Below are 13534 nucleotides of genomic sequence, written 5' to 3' on the forward strand. Positions count from 1 at the left end.
TTGTGTTTGTGTTTGAGGGGGAGGGGAAGAGGAGTTGATTGAGTCTGTGAGAAGCTGCCACAGAGAGGTTACAGTCAGGGAGAGCCAAGAGCTGTCACAGATGATGAGCTCTGAAAAATATTATCACAGAAAATAATTAGCATAAAAGCTTTTATTTAAAATTTTTACATCTCGGAAGTGTGAACTGTTACGCCAGCGTGTGCCCTGCGACCTGCGTTGACCCGCGGGTTGCCGGGGTCCCGCGGTCGCCGCTCCCCCGACGGGCGCCGGGTGCGAGGGCCCGTTCAACGCTGCTCGCAGCTTTAATTTTATGTGTTTTGAAATACATTAACACAGATAAAGATACACAGGTGATAGAGATGTCACATAAAGCATACAGTATCCCCATATTACTTGCAGTATGTAGTTATACGTACTTGTGAAATGTCATGAATGAATAAGCCGGGGTTCTGTCTGTGTATCTTTTTTTATGCAGGCACACAGTGCAGCACTCACTTTCCCAGCTGTGCGCAGTGATGGTTAAACATGAGACACCGGACCGCTGGCCTGCCCTTCTGCAGCTCCTCAGTCAATCCACCAAGAGCAGCAACCCTCATGACAGACAGGTACAGGACTCATGAAACAGCTAGGAAGATAGATAAGGTCTTTTTAGATGTCAAAACAATTGAATGGATTCCTGTGTCTTACATGGTTTTTGTCTATAACATCCTTACAATATCAAATTTCTTTTGTCCTAACAGGTTGGCCTCTTGCTGCTGAATAAGGTGATGGATTCCAACCCTGAACTTTTCAAGCCTCACTACTGCCAGTTGCTGCAGCTTTTTAGTGCTGTACTGCAGGACCACAACAACCCAACAGCCCTGTACTACTGCATCCTCACCCTCACAGCCATAACTGCATACACTGGCTCAGAAGAGATGGTGAGACAGTGCTATTGCTTTCACCTTGATACATAGACATACAACAATTACTATAACAAATTATAGAGGGGTTAGATTTCTATTTATGAATGCATTACCTTTGGTACGTCACAACTTTGGTTGGTTAACAATTATCATTTTGCTGCCCCACAGAACCAGATGCGTTCTATCATCCCAAGTTTGATTGTTGCTCTGAAACACCTCATCAAGGCAGATCAGGTAAATTATGATATTTTAAAGACATTTGTCAAGTGTCGTCATTTGTGCATTCAAGTGTATGGATAAATCAGACCTGTTCAGTTATTGGGTTTGTCTGTGTCTGGATAGGACCAAGCCAGTGAGGCCATGGAGGTGTTTAATGAGCTCATGGAGAGTGAGGTGTCTATCATCCTCCCTCATGTTGCTGACATTGTCCGCTTCTGCTTGGAGGTAGGAGCGGAACGTCTATATTATGTCTTTCCTTCCCAGTTTTGTGTTCTGAATTTCATTTTTAACTTTTGAACATACAAATAATGTTCATGATCTGCAACTGTTTGGGCCATACACAAGAATTTTAACCGTGTATGTGTGTTTGTATCAGGTGGGCAGTGACACCACACTGAATGACTCTCTGCGTGTGAAAGCTCTCTCTTGCATCGCCTTCCTCATCAAGTTGAAGAGCAAGGTAAAGTCACCCTCCTCAGTGGTTAGGATCTTCCTACCCTCGTTAGTGTTTATGGGCTCTTCTCTTATTCCCAAAATGTTCACTTACCAGAACTGTGGAGTGTCACATTTTGGACATTTGGACTTATTCTTCTGGCCTCACACACGTTTTCTTTACTGCTGTAGATATTTACACATTTCCCACTTGCACTCAAGTACAAAGGTGTTCCTTTCCCCTGTTTTGGGAAAATTGTAAACTAGCTTTCTTATATTCTCTGGGAAATTTCTTCATCTTAATTAAAAAATTAAAGTGTCTATTTCTTTTTTCACTGGGGGAGTAAGCTATTGTGTAGCTTTCAGAGCTGCAGATAAAGTACAAGTCATAAGCCACACAACTCATTAACTGAAATGTGGCATAATTCATTGTGAATAAAGATGTTCAGGTGTCCTACATTTGCATAGTTCTGTGCAGTTTTTTTATTACATGCAAACAAAAGAAAGATGTGATTTCTAATTGACTTTTCTGGCTCACTACATGCAGTGTCAACCAGCTCAACTAGAAACAAAATGCTCAGCTTGGTATCTGACATTATATTCACTACACAGAAAAACAAAATACCCTTTCCTTTCCTCTACCCTTACAGACTGTGCTGAAGCAGAAGCTGCTGAACCCCATCCTGCAGGCCATATTCCCTATACTCACTGCAGCTCCCCCACCTGGTGAGCAGGACCCAGAAGATGACGAGGATGATAGTGGAGATGGCACAGACAACGACAATCCCAAACATTGTGCTGCACAGGTGGGGAGAAGTTATTTAATTGTGTTGATATACAGTGTGTCCTCTGTTGTGGACTGTTTTTCAGAAACTTCAGTTGATTCAGTGTGCAGCTCCAAGTAAGATTTAACTTGTTTGATTGTTTCTATATTTCCAGATTATTGACACTATGGCACTCCATATGCCTCCAGAGAAACTGTTCCAACAACTGGTAAGTAATATAGACGTTTGACCTGAACAATAACATGATGTGTTGCACCAAAGTGAACTAAAGCATACACTGTAGCTCCATTTGCAGGTTTCATTTTGGTCTTGATAAATCTTTTCACATTACACTGAGTCATTTCATTCAAAGTTAACATTAAGGATATAATTTCATGCTGATTTAGATAACTGAATTTAGATTAGTCCACACTTGTATACCTGCCTACTGACAATTTATTGTATTGTGTTTTAGATGCCCCTCATTCAGGCCTGCCTTGCCAGTGACAACCCCTATCAGAGGAAGGGGGGTCTGTTGTGTCTTGCTGTGCTGGCTGAAGGATGTGCTGACCACATACGCACCAAGTACGTTCGGTTGACATCATTTTTTTTTCTCGACTTTGTCTCTTAATCATTTCTTTTTCTCTGAGGACTCATATTCTTCGTGATGGGTGGTCTACTGGCTAACTAATAATAGTCACTGAAATCAGTGTATTAACCTGTGTGTCTGTATCTATATTAGGATGCTGTCATCAGTGCTGCAGACAGTGTGTCAGAGTCTTTCTGACAGTAATCAAGTAGTGCGCTGTGCTGGCCTTTTTGCCCTGGGACAGTTCTCCGAACATTTACAGGTATGTCAGGACACACATCACAATTTTAAAAAATGTAAAGAAATATATATTGTTGAACAGTTTTCAAACTGGGATTGTGTATGTAGGAAATTACAGTACAATATTTTAACTCTTGTCATTGACCAATACCAATGTGGAGTACTGCTTACATAGTGTAGTAGTAATGCAGGTGCACTCCCTGCATATCTTGGGGTTGAATACTCTTCTTTCTCTGTTTTCTGTTGTTCACTCTGTTTCTACCTCTGCTTTCTAGCCTGAAGTGAGTAAGTACTGTGCAGAGTTGATGCCTCTGCTGTTGGGATACCTTTCTTCCTTGAACCAGGCCAAGGTCGGCCACGTTACCAAGGCCTTTTATGCCCTAGAGAACTTCATGGAGAACCTAGGTAAGCTAAAAAAAAAAAAGGTTATAAATGACTGACACAGCAGAGTCTGTATATCTTGTCCATGACAAGAGAAGACATGAAACTTTAACAGACTTTCCTGACATCAATTTAAAAAAACCCAGATGAGGCTGTTCAAAATGTAAAAAAAAATCTCATTCTCTCTTTCAATTTTTTTCTTTAAATAGGATCAGATATTGAACCCTACTTGCCTACCCTCATGGACACTATGTTGTCTGCCCTCAACAACACCGAAAACCTCAAGATAAAAGAGCTCGCTGTGTCTGCCATAGGTGCCATAGGTAAGAGGTCAAAGATTTGTCCAAAACCCTGCACAAAAAATAATCATGTAATTTTTATGGCTTACTGTGTAAGGTTAAGCTTAACACCTTATATCTCATTTTGGCAATGTAATACTAAAAGACAGAAAAAGATTTATGTGGTCAACATAATAGTATAAGTTTTAGCATTGGTTTGCAAGTCTATAGGTTCATTTCAACCTATCGGATATGGACAGCTGAGAGAGAAAAGCAGTTTTACACTTTCTCCAGATAATACACCAGGTAATTTCTGGGTGAAGCGGTGCTATTCAGTAATACTATCAAGTAGGGTTTGTTGATGAAATGTTAACATACAAACACTTTGGTACACAAAAGCTTGGAACAAATGTAATGAAAATTACCTAAGACCCATTGTGAATCACTGTCTTAACAGCCAATGCTGCCAAAGAGATGCTGGTTCCCTACTTCCCTCCAGTTATTGAAAGCCTTAAGGGCTTCCTGACCACTACCACAGAGGAAATGAGGCCTCTACAAACTCAGTCCTTGGGTAGGTAAACCCCAGAGATACGCATCTGAAGGAAGAGCTGTATTTGTACATTTACAACAAGAACATTGTAAGACTTCCCCCTTTTGGTACAGATTCTCTTTTATTCTGTACTAAAGACAATAAAATACTAGCTCTGACTCAACAGCAATCTCCGCAGCATGAATGAATGAATGGATGTTGATCATGTTTTGTTATTGCTGTCAGATACCCTTTCTGTGTTGGCTCGTACCATTGGTAAAGATGTCTTCAGTCCTCTCGCTGCAGAGTGTGTTCAGCTGGGTCTCAACCTTACTGACACCATCGATGACCCTGACCTGAGACGTTGCACGTATGTATCCCACCACAGCTGTCTTTCTGCGTTGTTGTTTTCAGAAATAATAGTATAGGATAGCATAAATCTGCTCCAAATTTCCTTATTTTTCCTCTAACTTCTCCTTTAGGTACAGTCTATATTCTGCTGTCTCCACAGTCAGCCCTGACTGCCTAACTCCTCACCTCACTGCCATTACAACAGTCATGCTGCTCGCCCTCAAATCTAATGAAGGCATCACGGTAGGAAATATATATGCAGCACCCTCAAAGCTGTGTAAGAGACTATCCATGATATAAATATGATACATTGTTTCACTTTTCATTCTCTGTATCTCTTCAGGCACACCTTGAGGAGGACAAGACATTTGTCCTGCTGGATGACGACGATGAGGACGACAAAGAGGAAGAAAAAGATGTTGATGATTTTCTAGAAGATGAGACTGAGACGGATGTTCACGATGTTGCAGGGTAGAAGTCACACACATGTTCACACACATATAGCTCAGACCTATGTTTTTGGGTCATTGCACACTTTTTGTTCTTCAGGCTCTGTGCTTCAGCGCATTCAGTTTGAAAAAAGAATAGTGACAAGTGTGGTCTAAGTACATTGGTTTGACATATATGGACTGAACACATTTTAAAGCACAAGAGTTCTCATTATGTGAACAGAGTTTACAACAAACAGTAGAGGGCGACAGAAAAATGAAAATGATGAGCTTCCTGTGCTGGATTTGACCAGGTGACCTTGTTTTAGAACACTTGACTGTGAGCAAGGGGCACTAAACATTAACTGAGTTCTGCAGTAAAGAACTACACCGCACTCAGCAAGAGTGACTGAAACAACATAGTGATTTTGGTCCGTCAGTCTGTCCCATTCTTGTGAATGTAACACCCTGATGAAAGTTACTCAAGAGGTTGGAAGAGGGTTACAATAGTGAGACAGTAATTCTAGTTTCACATGTGCTTGAATGGAGAACAAAAAATGTGAAACTGTCCACATACTTACGGTCTGGACTATATTTACCACCTTTATAGGGCAAAAGACTGCTGTCACTCCATCTGTTAACATATTTATCCACCTATCAGGTTCAGTGTTGAGAATGCCTACATTGATGAGAAGGAGGATGCTTGTGATGCACTGGGAGAGATAGCCTTCAACACTGGGTTAGTTTTTTCAACATATTTTCCTACACAGGATCTCAGATGTTCTTTAAAAGCCTGCGACTTTATGTTACTGTAGTATTTATCTTGCGTTGCTGTGGTCTCCTCTGACAGCGCTGCCTTTCAACCATTCCTGGAGTCCAGCTTCCAACAAGTTTACGAGATGAGAGATGTAAGTCACTGGCTGGCTGGCTGGCCCAATCATCCCTCTTTGTATAATAGGCTGTGTAGGGCACTTCGTGGTCAGGATTTGTGTATAAGTTGTGTCTCCATGGATCTGTGTCTGTTTATAAATGGAGTTGTCTGCAGGCAGTGTTATAATTGCAAGTTCTGAACTTGCAACAAATTCTTTGTCATTATCCAAACTCCAGTCTTTAAAAGGTGTCCAGTATAGTTACTGTAAATTAATTATTCGTGATTTATTTTTTTTTCTTTTCATTTTTCTCAGTTTAGTAAGATGTTTGGTGTGATGTCTCTCTGCCTATGACAGCATTAACCTGCCATTAACCTGTGTATATGCATGTTTGTTCTATGCAACGCTACCCACTGTGCTGTAACTTAATGCTTTTGTATGCGCCCTCACTTCCCTACCCCTAGTATCCCCACGAGGATGTCCGCAGGGCAGCATTTGGAGCCATTGGCCAGTTTTGTCGAGCTCAGCACAAAGTGTGGAAGGAGAATCCCACAGAGGCCAACCACCAGGGTAAAGCTCTTTGAACTCTACACTACTGTTATTATTTTTTGGAAATACAGATATGGGCAGTGCTACTTCCTGCTGCAGTCAGGATAATTAAATGAACAACATTAAGGCAGATAGAACAACTGAAATCTGAGCAGGTTTACACTGTAAGATTACATATTATTGCAAACAGGTGGAGGACAACTAACATACACATTTCCTTAGTTTAATGCCAAATGGGTATTAATGCAGTTGCCTTTAGCTAATTTTTTTCCCTCCACATTCTTGTGTCCCTCACACAGCCCTGTTTAAGTTGCTGGACATGGTGCTTCCTTGCTTCGTGGAAACAGTTCGGACAGAGCACGAGCGCCAGGTAGTGATGGGCGTCCTGGAAACCATGAACAATGTCATCAAGTCCTGCAGGGAAGAGGCTTTCAAAAATCCTTCACACCTTAAGGAAATCAGCCACGTCATCCGCGACGTGCTCAAGAAGAAGGTGAGAGGAGGAGAGACTAACAGGGATGAGGAGATGACATCATTTTCCAAAACTGAAGTTTGAAACCATTTCACATAAATAATATACCAGGTTGAAGCTTTGCCAGTACCCTCTGTCATTTCTCTATTTCTTTTCTCTCTGTCTCTGCAGACTGTTTGTCAGGATGGTGGTGGTGATGAGGCTGATGATGAAGACCAACAGGTTAAATGTCCTCTCATTGCATATGAGTCATGAACATTTGTTGCTAGGTTCCAAAAAACGTCTACTAACACGCTTTTTTTTGGTTGTTGTTGTGAGCATCTAGTCTCTGTAACAAAAGGACTCATCTGACATCCCAACAGACATGCCAACATCCTTCCTTGCTCTTGATTTCACATATTGATCATGGTAAAATTCCAGTGTTAAATTGTAAAGAACTGGGTTGTCATTGACAGCCAGGGTCAGGTGCTCCTCAGCCAGTGTTGACAGTGTTGATATCGTATGTCCACGGCCTTCTTGAATTTGATTGACCGTTGAGAGAGAAGTGGCATTGACGAGCGCTGCAGCGTTCCAAACGTTGAATTTGAATTAGCTGTGCACTGAGGGTGTTTTTGCACTGAGGATGTTGAATTCTGTCAACGCTGAACGTCATAGGATTTGTATGGAAAATAGACCCTTGCCCATGGAAAGAGAACTGTTTGTGAACACAGGCCTGTTTACACCAGAGAGACCTTCATAAACCTATTGGTCAGTGTGAAGGACCATGTTGTAAGAGATGTCACAAGTAGTTCCATGTCCACATTCCTGTCCAATAACTGTGCTTCCCGTGGATGTACTGTCTGTTTCAGGCGGAGTATGATGCCATGCTCCAGGAATTTGCTGGGGAGGGAATTCCCCTGTTGGCCTCTTCTGTCCCTGCAGACAGCTTCGCCCCCTTCCTCAATGACCTACTGCCTCTTATCATGAGCAAAGCTGTGAGTCTGGACACACTGACAAGTATAGGAGTTAAACAGACAAAATTATCCCAGTCCTCTGTATTACTATAATGTACCCCTTCTCACAAATTGCAGCAGGGAGAATGATTTACTTTCTATATCCGTAAGGTGCCTCATATCTACAGAACAAGTTTGTTCTTATTATTTGCACAATTGTGTGTCCTGCTTCAGTCCGTATCAGACTAACGTTTTGTCTTCTGTTTTTACCTCCAAGAAATCCTCATGCACAGTGGCAGACCGCTCTTTCTCTGTGGGTACCATTGGAGAAATCCTGCAGGCTCTTGTGAGTGTATCTGGGGGCAGAGGAGTGGCAGGCAGACTGTCCAATCGTTTGCTCCCTGTGCTGGTGGCAGGAGTAAAAGACAGTGATCCTGAGGTTCGCAACAACAGCGTGTTTGGACTGGGATGTCTGGCCCAGGCAGCTGGACCCATTGTTGTATCGTATCCTTCTTATCTGTCTGTATGTTTCAGTATTAGTAGTGTTGTGTTATTAATGCACAATTTAAAAGAAAATCACATAAACGTGTTCCTTAGCAAAGTGTGCTCCAGTGACTACCCCATGATGCTCTCTGTGTTTTCTAACCTGCTGGCTAAAGAGTCAGACCTCAGGGTGATTGACAACCTGTGTGCTGCCCTCTGCAGGATGATCTTGAGTAATATGGGTGCTGTCCCTCTGGAGCAGGTACACTATTATAATTTACGCCTCTCATGTTAAGGTGTTTTAATTCTAGCCACCACAAGTATTCTTGACTACTGACGACACATTTTCACAAGCAGAAAATGAACTACAAACTCAGCTAACAACAGGATTCTGCGTGTGTTGTTCGGTCAAATCACATCCTCTGCTCTGTGGCAGGTTGTGCCTGCTCTGGTGGCTCGTCTTCCGCTTAAAGAGGACTTGGAGGAGAACAAGACTGTGTTCAGCTGCCTGGCTATGCTCTACACACACAGTCCTGATCTGGTACAGTATACAGAAAGATATACAGGCAGAGATGTACAACCAGCAGGAAGGAAATGTTGGCAGAGCTCTATCTTTTACTGACTTATTACAAATAGATTTCCCTTTGCTTACCACCGGGACCAAAAAAAAAACAAAACAAAACAAACTGACACCCACCTAAGTATATAAAGGCATTAACATCAACCATTGCAAATACAAAAATGTGTGGTGTCTACAACAAGGGATGATTAGTATATCATGCAGAGTAGTTCAGTAGTTAATCTTTGCCTTTCCTAAGACCACCACCAACTTCTTTCCAACCTCCCCCCTCTCATCAGTCCATTTGGTCTGCCCCAACAAGGCTGACTGAGCACATTAGGCCCAACATCATGGGCTCACCTCCATGATAATGCTGATCCTAGGAAATCCACTAAAAGAGACAGAGTGATCAGGAACAAACCAGAAAGTGTGGCAAACAAAAATATCTCCTGAAAATAAATCAAACTAATGCATCAATCAACTAAGTAGTATCCATCTTTAGCAGATTAACACCTTAAAAAGAACCACTGACCAAATAACTGAACTTAATAATTGGTGTCTGAGTGCAGGTATGTATTTGGGAATGTGTGTGTAGGAACTGTGCAGTAAGGGGATGCCTGCAGCTCCCTCACAGTATTAGATTTAATTTTTAATTTGATTAATTGTTAATAATTTTCTCTAAATGCCTTTCCCCTCATGCTTGAAAAGTTTGATGTGCCAGAAACACTGCAGTGTTACCAAAATTTGTAACATTTTCCTGGAAAAACAAACTGAGAAACACAAGCAGAAACTATCAGACCAATCCTTCAGTCATTTTATTAAATGTTAGATTTTACACAGTGTATTCCTGCAATCTACTGCATTATGCATACAGTATTTCAACTCATGATGATGCTATCCTAAACCGTTAGTCAGACTCATAAATTCAGCAAAGACATCAAAATGGAGGATGTACACATTTGATTCAGAGCAAACATCACATGCTTGGATAACAGTGCTAAAAATGAGTCATGTCTCAGTCACTGTGTAACGTGTGCATTTGCTCCATGGACTTGGACACTAATACTACATTTTTTTTTCCTTTTCAGATTGTGAAGCTAATGAAGCCCGTAGTCGCTGCTTCCAGTCATGTCCTGGGCAACAAGGATGTTGATAAAGGTGAATGTCATCACTAAAATCAGGATGGCTAACAGGCAGCACTTTATAGCGGGCTGTTAATACACTGAAGCTATCACCCAAGAGTAAATATATCACAAAGTTTTTCTTCTACTGCTCCTTCTATACAGAAACGCAGGACACTGTGACCAAGCTGATCAAAGACTTTGCCCAGCACCACTCGGCAGACTTCCAGTCAGCTGTGATCTCTCTTGCCGGAGAGCAACAGGCCAAGCTCAGTACTGCCATCTCTGCCTCATAGCCCACACACGTCCTTCAGCTCTGATGTGAAAGGCAGCCAAAACAACAAATTTTTATACTGTAGGTGGAAAATGGGACTGTTATTGGTAACGGTTCCACGAAATGATCTAAATACAGCACTTCAGCAATCTGACATAGGTATTATTACATTCAGCAGTTGCATATGAGTATCAACCATTAATTTATTTGCTTATGTGCATGCTATTTTGAAGTTTTATTATTTTAAGAATTCTGGTTTACCATCCTGTGTTGTTACCATTATATTCTGTTTTCCAGTTATTCCTGCAAAGTGCTTTTTTTGCCTCTTTGCCACCGTTTGGAGAGACGTCTGGTTTTGCTATCAGAATGTGAAGCAATGAATTTGATCTCCTGATAAATGTAATATTTCATTCCCATCTCCTAGTGTACATCAGTCAACTTTAACTTGGGAGTCCCCATACATTCTCTGCTTTTTCTGCTTTACTCAGAAATTCATCCACTGCTTATGAAGGGAGATTATTACACTTGGAACTTGGTGCTGTTTTTTTTTTTTAATATAAAACAATTCAGTGGCATCCTCTGACACATTTGACAAGTGCAAGAATTTTTTTTACAAATGTTACAAAAACTTAACCTGATCCTCCAATGCAAATTTCACTGTGCAGTTTATGCTAAGCTAGTTCAACCTTGCCTTGATGTAGAAAGAAAAAACTGACGACACTTTGAATCCTCTAAATAAATGTAAACTTGCCTTTTGGAATCAAAATGGAGTTAAAAATTTGACTTTGCCATGGATTTGTTGAACAGTTGTTAGCTTAGAGAGTAACCAAACTTGGGTTGCTCAGCGATTCATATTAAAATGCTCTCCGTTCAGTGACTTCTTCGCTGCTCCTCAGATCTCCCGTTGTCCCTGGGCCTCAGTAAAAACAGGCTGCTGATTTTCCATGTCCATCGCCATCGTCATCTGCACCGGCGTCAGCCCATTCTCCCCTGACACAGACGCAGAGAGGTCTTTTTTTTAAATGAGCGTTTATCGGTATGTCCTCAACATGATGGAGCAAATACCACACATTTGTGACAGCTACGCAGGCAGTGGAGTAACAACAAAACAAGTTACAGAAAAAGCTTAACACATTGTGAAATAATGCAAGGTTATATGCGCTGAAGTCATTTAAAGTGCATCCAGACCTGTACATCTCTGTTTCCAGGGCAGGATGTTCATCCCAGTGCGGCAGAAGGAACGGTCCGTGTGGGCCTCGGTGCTGTACAGGACTTCCTGGAGCTGTTTTTCTCCAGGCTTCTGAGCTTTCACTCGCACCTGCAAGAAGAACTCAAATGTGTTTGTGTCATTTACTTTACTGCCTCGCTCTTGAAAATGGATTTAAAAGTGTGCATCCTGTCATCTTTAAGTCATACCTCCAGGATGGTGATCTCTTTCTCCTTCAGCTTCCCTGCTTTGTTCTTCACTTGTGTCTTCTTGGTGTCGACCCACACTACCCTCTCCTTCACCTCTGACCTGGACACACACACACACACACACAAGCGCACATGAAACTGTCAAGAGATCTACCTGAAACTGCTTTTTAAAGACTTCCTCATTGCCGGGAGCGCACTCACTCTTGGATGCCCAGGTCAGCCAGTGTCGTGTCCAGGAAGGGGAAGGGTTGATGCGTGAGGTCAGGCTGCACCTGAATGGGCAGCGTCACTGACATGGGGATCTCCCACTCCAGTTCAATCCGCACCATCCCGCTGCGCGGCTCGGGGGACTCTCTGCCCGCCGGGCTGTCCGATCCTCCTGAGGTCTGCTCCGCGTCGGCCTCTCCCTCCTCCAGGCCTTTTGTCTCATCTGCCGCCAGCTTGACTCTCTGATAGGTATCTCAAAAACAATGTGATGTGTCTCTCTCCCTCTTTTCCTTATCTGTGTCACTCTGCACCTTTTGTCTCCAGTGGCGTGTGTTGCTGCAGATTCTGGCTGGTCTGCTCTCCTCCTCTCTGGACTGATGGGAAGTGCGAGTGTGCTGGGTCTAATACATACAGACTTAGGCTCTGCCCTCCTGGCTGATATAATCAGCTGGTGTCAGTGTGTGTTATGTGTCACTCAGATGTTAGGTTTATTAGACTGTCAGGGAATGGACAGAGGTGTTTGTGTGGACTGGCAGTGTGATCAGGCCAGGGTGAAGTCAAGAGACTTTATTCGAGTGTGTTTTGTGTAAAATGACGTAATATGTGATCTGAAGTACTCCCAGTCTGTGAGGAAATTATATAGAACTTATATATTTATGACTTAGTAGTGATACATTAAAAAGATTAATTTGGATACATAACAAATGACATAATGTCAAGAGGTCACTTCAGGGTCACTGATAGATGTACGGGCTGTTTACAGCAAACCACCACATTTTCAGCTTTAAAAAAAAATGTGTTCTTGCTGTAACTCCAAACAGCCCCTGCCTTAGGACACAAACGTGGGACATGTGTAGAACCGTGCTGAGCTGAGCACGCGTGCTGTCTGTACAAAAGGGGTCTTTTCCCGCTAAACCAGCACCCTGCACTCTGCATGACACATTCCATGGGCAGCCGCAATAAATCCTCCCACATGGGTACCAGCTGAACGTCAGCGCTGTGGAAGGGGGTGATGTAAAGGTTTGGTCATCACAAGAGTCAAGCAGTTAATTATCCAAACTACACACACATAAACATGTGTGTGTATATATATGTAGATGGTTCCCATTTTAACACCTGCCCTCAACTGCAGTTACACAAGTAGAACTTTGGCTTCCCTAACCAGGCTGTGCTCTCCCGGCAGTGTGTCGCAGTGTCTGTGTCTGTAAACATTTTGTCCTGCCATGCCAGTAATACAGCAGTGGAGCTATGGAGGAGGTGACTAATCATCAGGCTGCTTTTAAACAGACTTTCACCCGTTAACTGTGAGCATTCACACTTGTATGAAGCAAGCTGGGAAACACAATAGGAAAAAGTAGTCACCCTGTTTTAGATGCCGTATTTTTTATATCAATACACTATGTAGCAGTGGAAAGACATTTCCTAGCATACCACTACAACCTGAATCTATCACAAGTACGTTCCCTTATGTTGATGTTAATTGGGTTATTGAGGCATGAAGTCAGACAGGAATTTTCTGCCAGGGAGACACAATAT

At 42.3% G+C, this 13534-nt stretch overlaps 2 protein-coding genes across 2 annotated transcripts in view; one reads left to right on the top strand and one right to left on the bottom strand.

The window, feature by feature from the left end:
* Positions 1–10791, top strand: part of LOC108900801 (importin-4) — a 50235-nt gene extending 39444 nt beyond the window's left edge. The window contains exons 5-30 of the mRNA XM_051066939.1: positions 476–605; positions 741–920; positions 1074–1139; positions 1248–1349; positions 1501–1584; positions 2207–2362; positions 2496–2549; positions 2796–2905; positions 3063–3171; positions 3425–3554; positions 3740–3853; positions 4266–4379; positions 4584–4707; positions 4820–4931; positions 5032–5159; positions 5778–5855; positions 5967–6024; positions 6450–6555; positions 6834–7027; positions 7178–7228; positions 7855–7980; positions 8216–8442; positions 8551–8683; positions 8858–8962; positions 10069–10138; positions 10267–10791. Of these exons, the coding sequence (XP_050922896.1) occupies positions 476–605; positions 741–920; positions 1074–1139; positions 1248–1349; positions 1501–1584; positions 2207–2362; positions 2496–2549; positions 2796–2905; positions 3063–3171; positions 3425–3554; positions 3740–3853; positions 4266–4379; positions 4584–4707; positions 4820–4931; positions 5032–5159; positions 5778–5855; positions 5967–6024; positions 6450–6555; positions 6834–7027; positions 7178–7228; positions 7855–7980; positions 8216–8442; positions 8551–8683; positions 8858–8962; positions 10069–10138; positions 10267–10397 (2992 nt within the window). The 3' untranslated portion in view covers positions 10398–10791. The remainder of the gene's footprint in view (positions 1–475; positions 606–740; positions 921–1073; positions 1140–1247; positions 1350–1500; positions 1585–2206; positions 2363–2495; positions 2550–2795; positions 2906–3062; positions 3172–3424; positions 3555–3739; positions 3854–4265; positions 4380–4583; positions 4708–4819; positions 4932–5031; positions 5160–5777; positions 5856–5966; positions 6025–6449; positions 6556–6833; positions 7028–7177; positions 7229–7854; positions 7981–8215; positions 8443–8550; positions 8684–8857; positions 8963–10068; positions 10139–10266) is intronic.
* Positions 10792–11546: 755 nt separating this feature from the next.
* si:ch211-196f5.2 (uncharacterized protein LOC556372 homolog) lies at positions 11547–13223 on the bottom strand. The gene is made up of 4 exons (XM_051066928.1): positions 13161–13223; positions 11993–12240; positions 11792–11891; positions 11547–11693 (listed from the first exon to the last, which is right to left on the bottom strand). The coding sequence occupies exons 1-4, from the start codon at positions 13221–13223 to the stop codon at positions 11547–11549; spliced, it is 558 nt and encodes a 185-aa protein (XP_050922885.1).
* Positions 13224–13534: the final 311 nt, after the last annotated feature.

The sequence above is a fragment of the Lates calcarifer genome, linkage group LG24 (genome assembly GCF_001640805.2).
Source record: "Lates calcarifer isolate ASB-BC8 linkage group LG24, TLL_Latcal_v3, whole genome shotgun sequence".
In the NCBI taxonomy this organism is placed as follows: domain Eukaryota; kingdom Metazoa; phylum Chordata; class Actinopteri; family Centropomidae; genus Lates; species Lates calcarifer.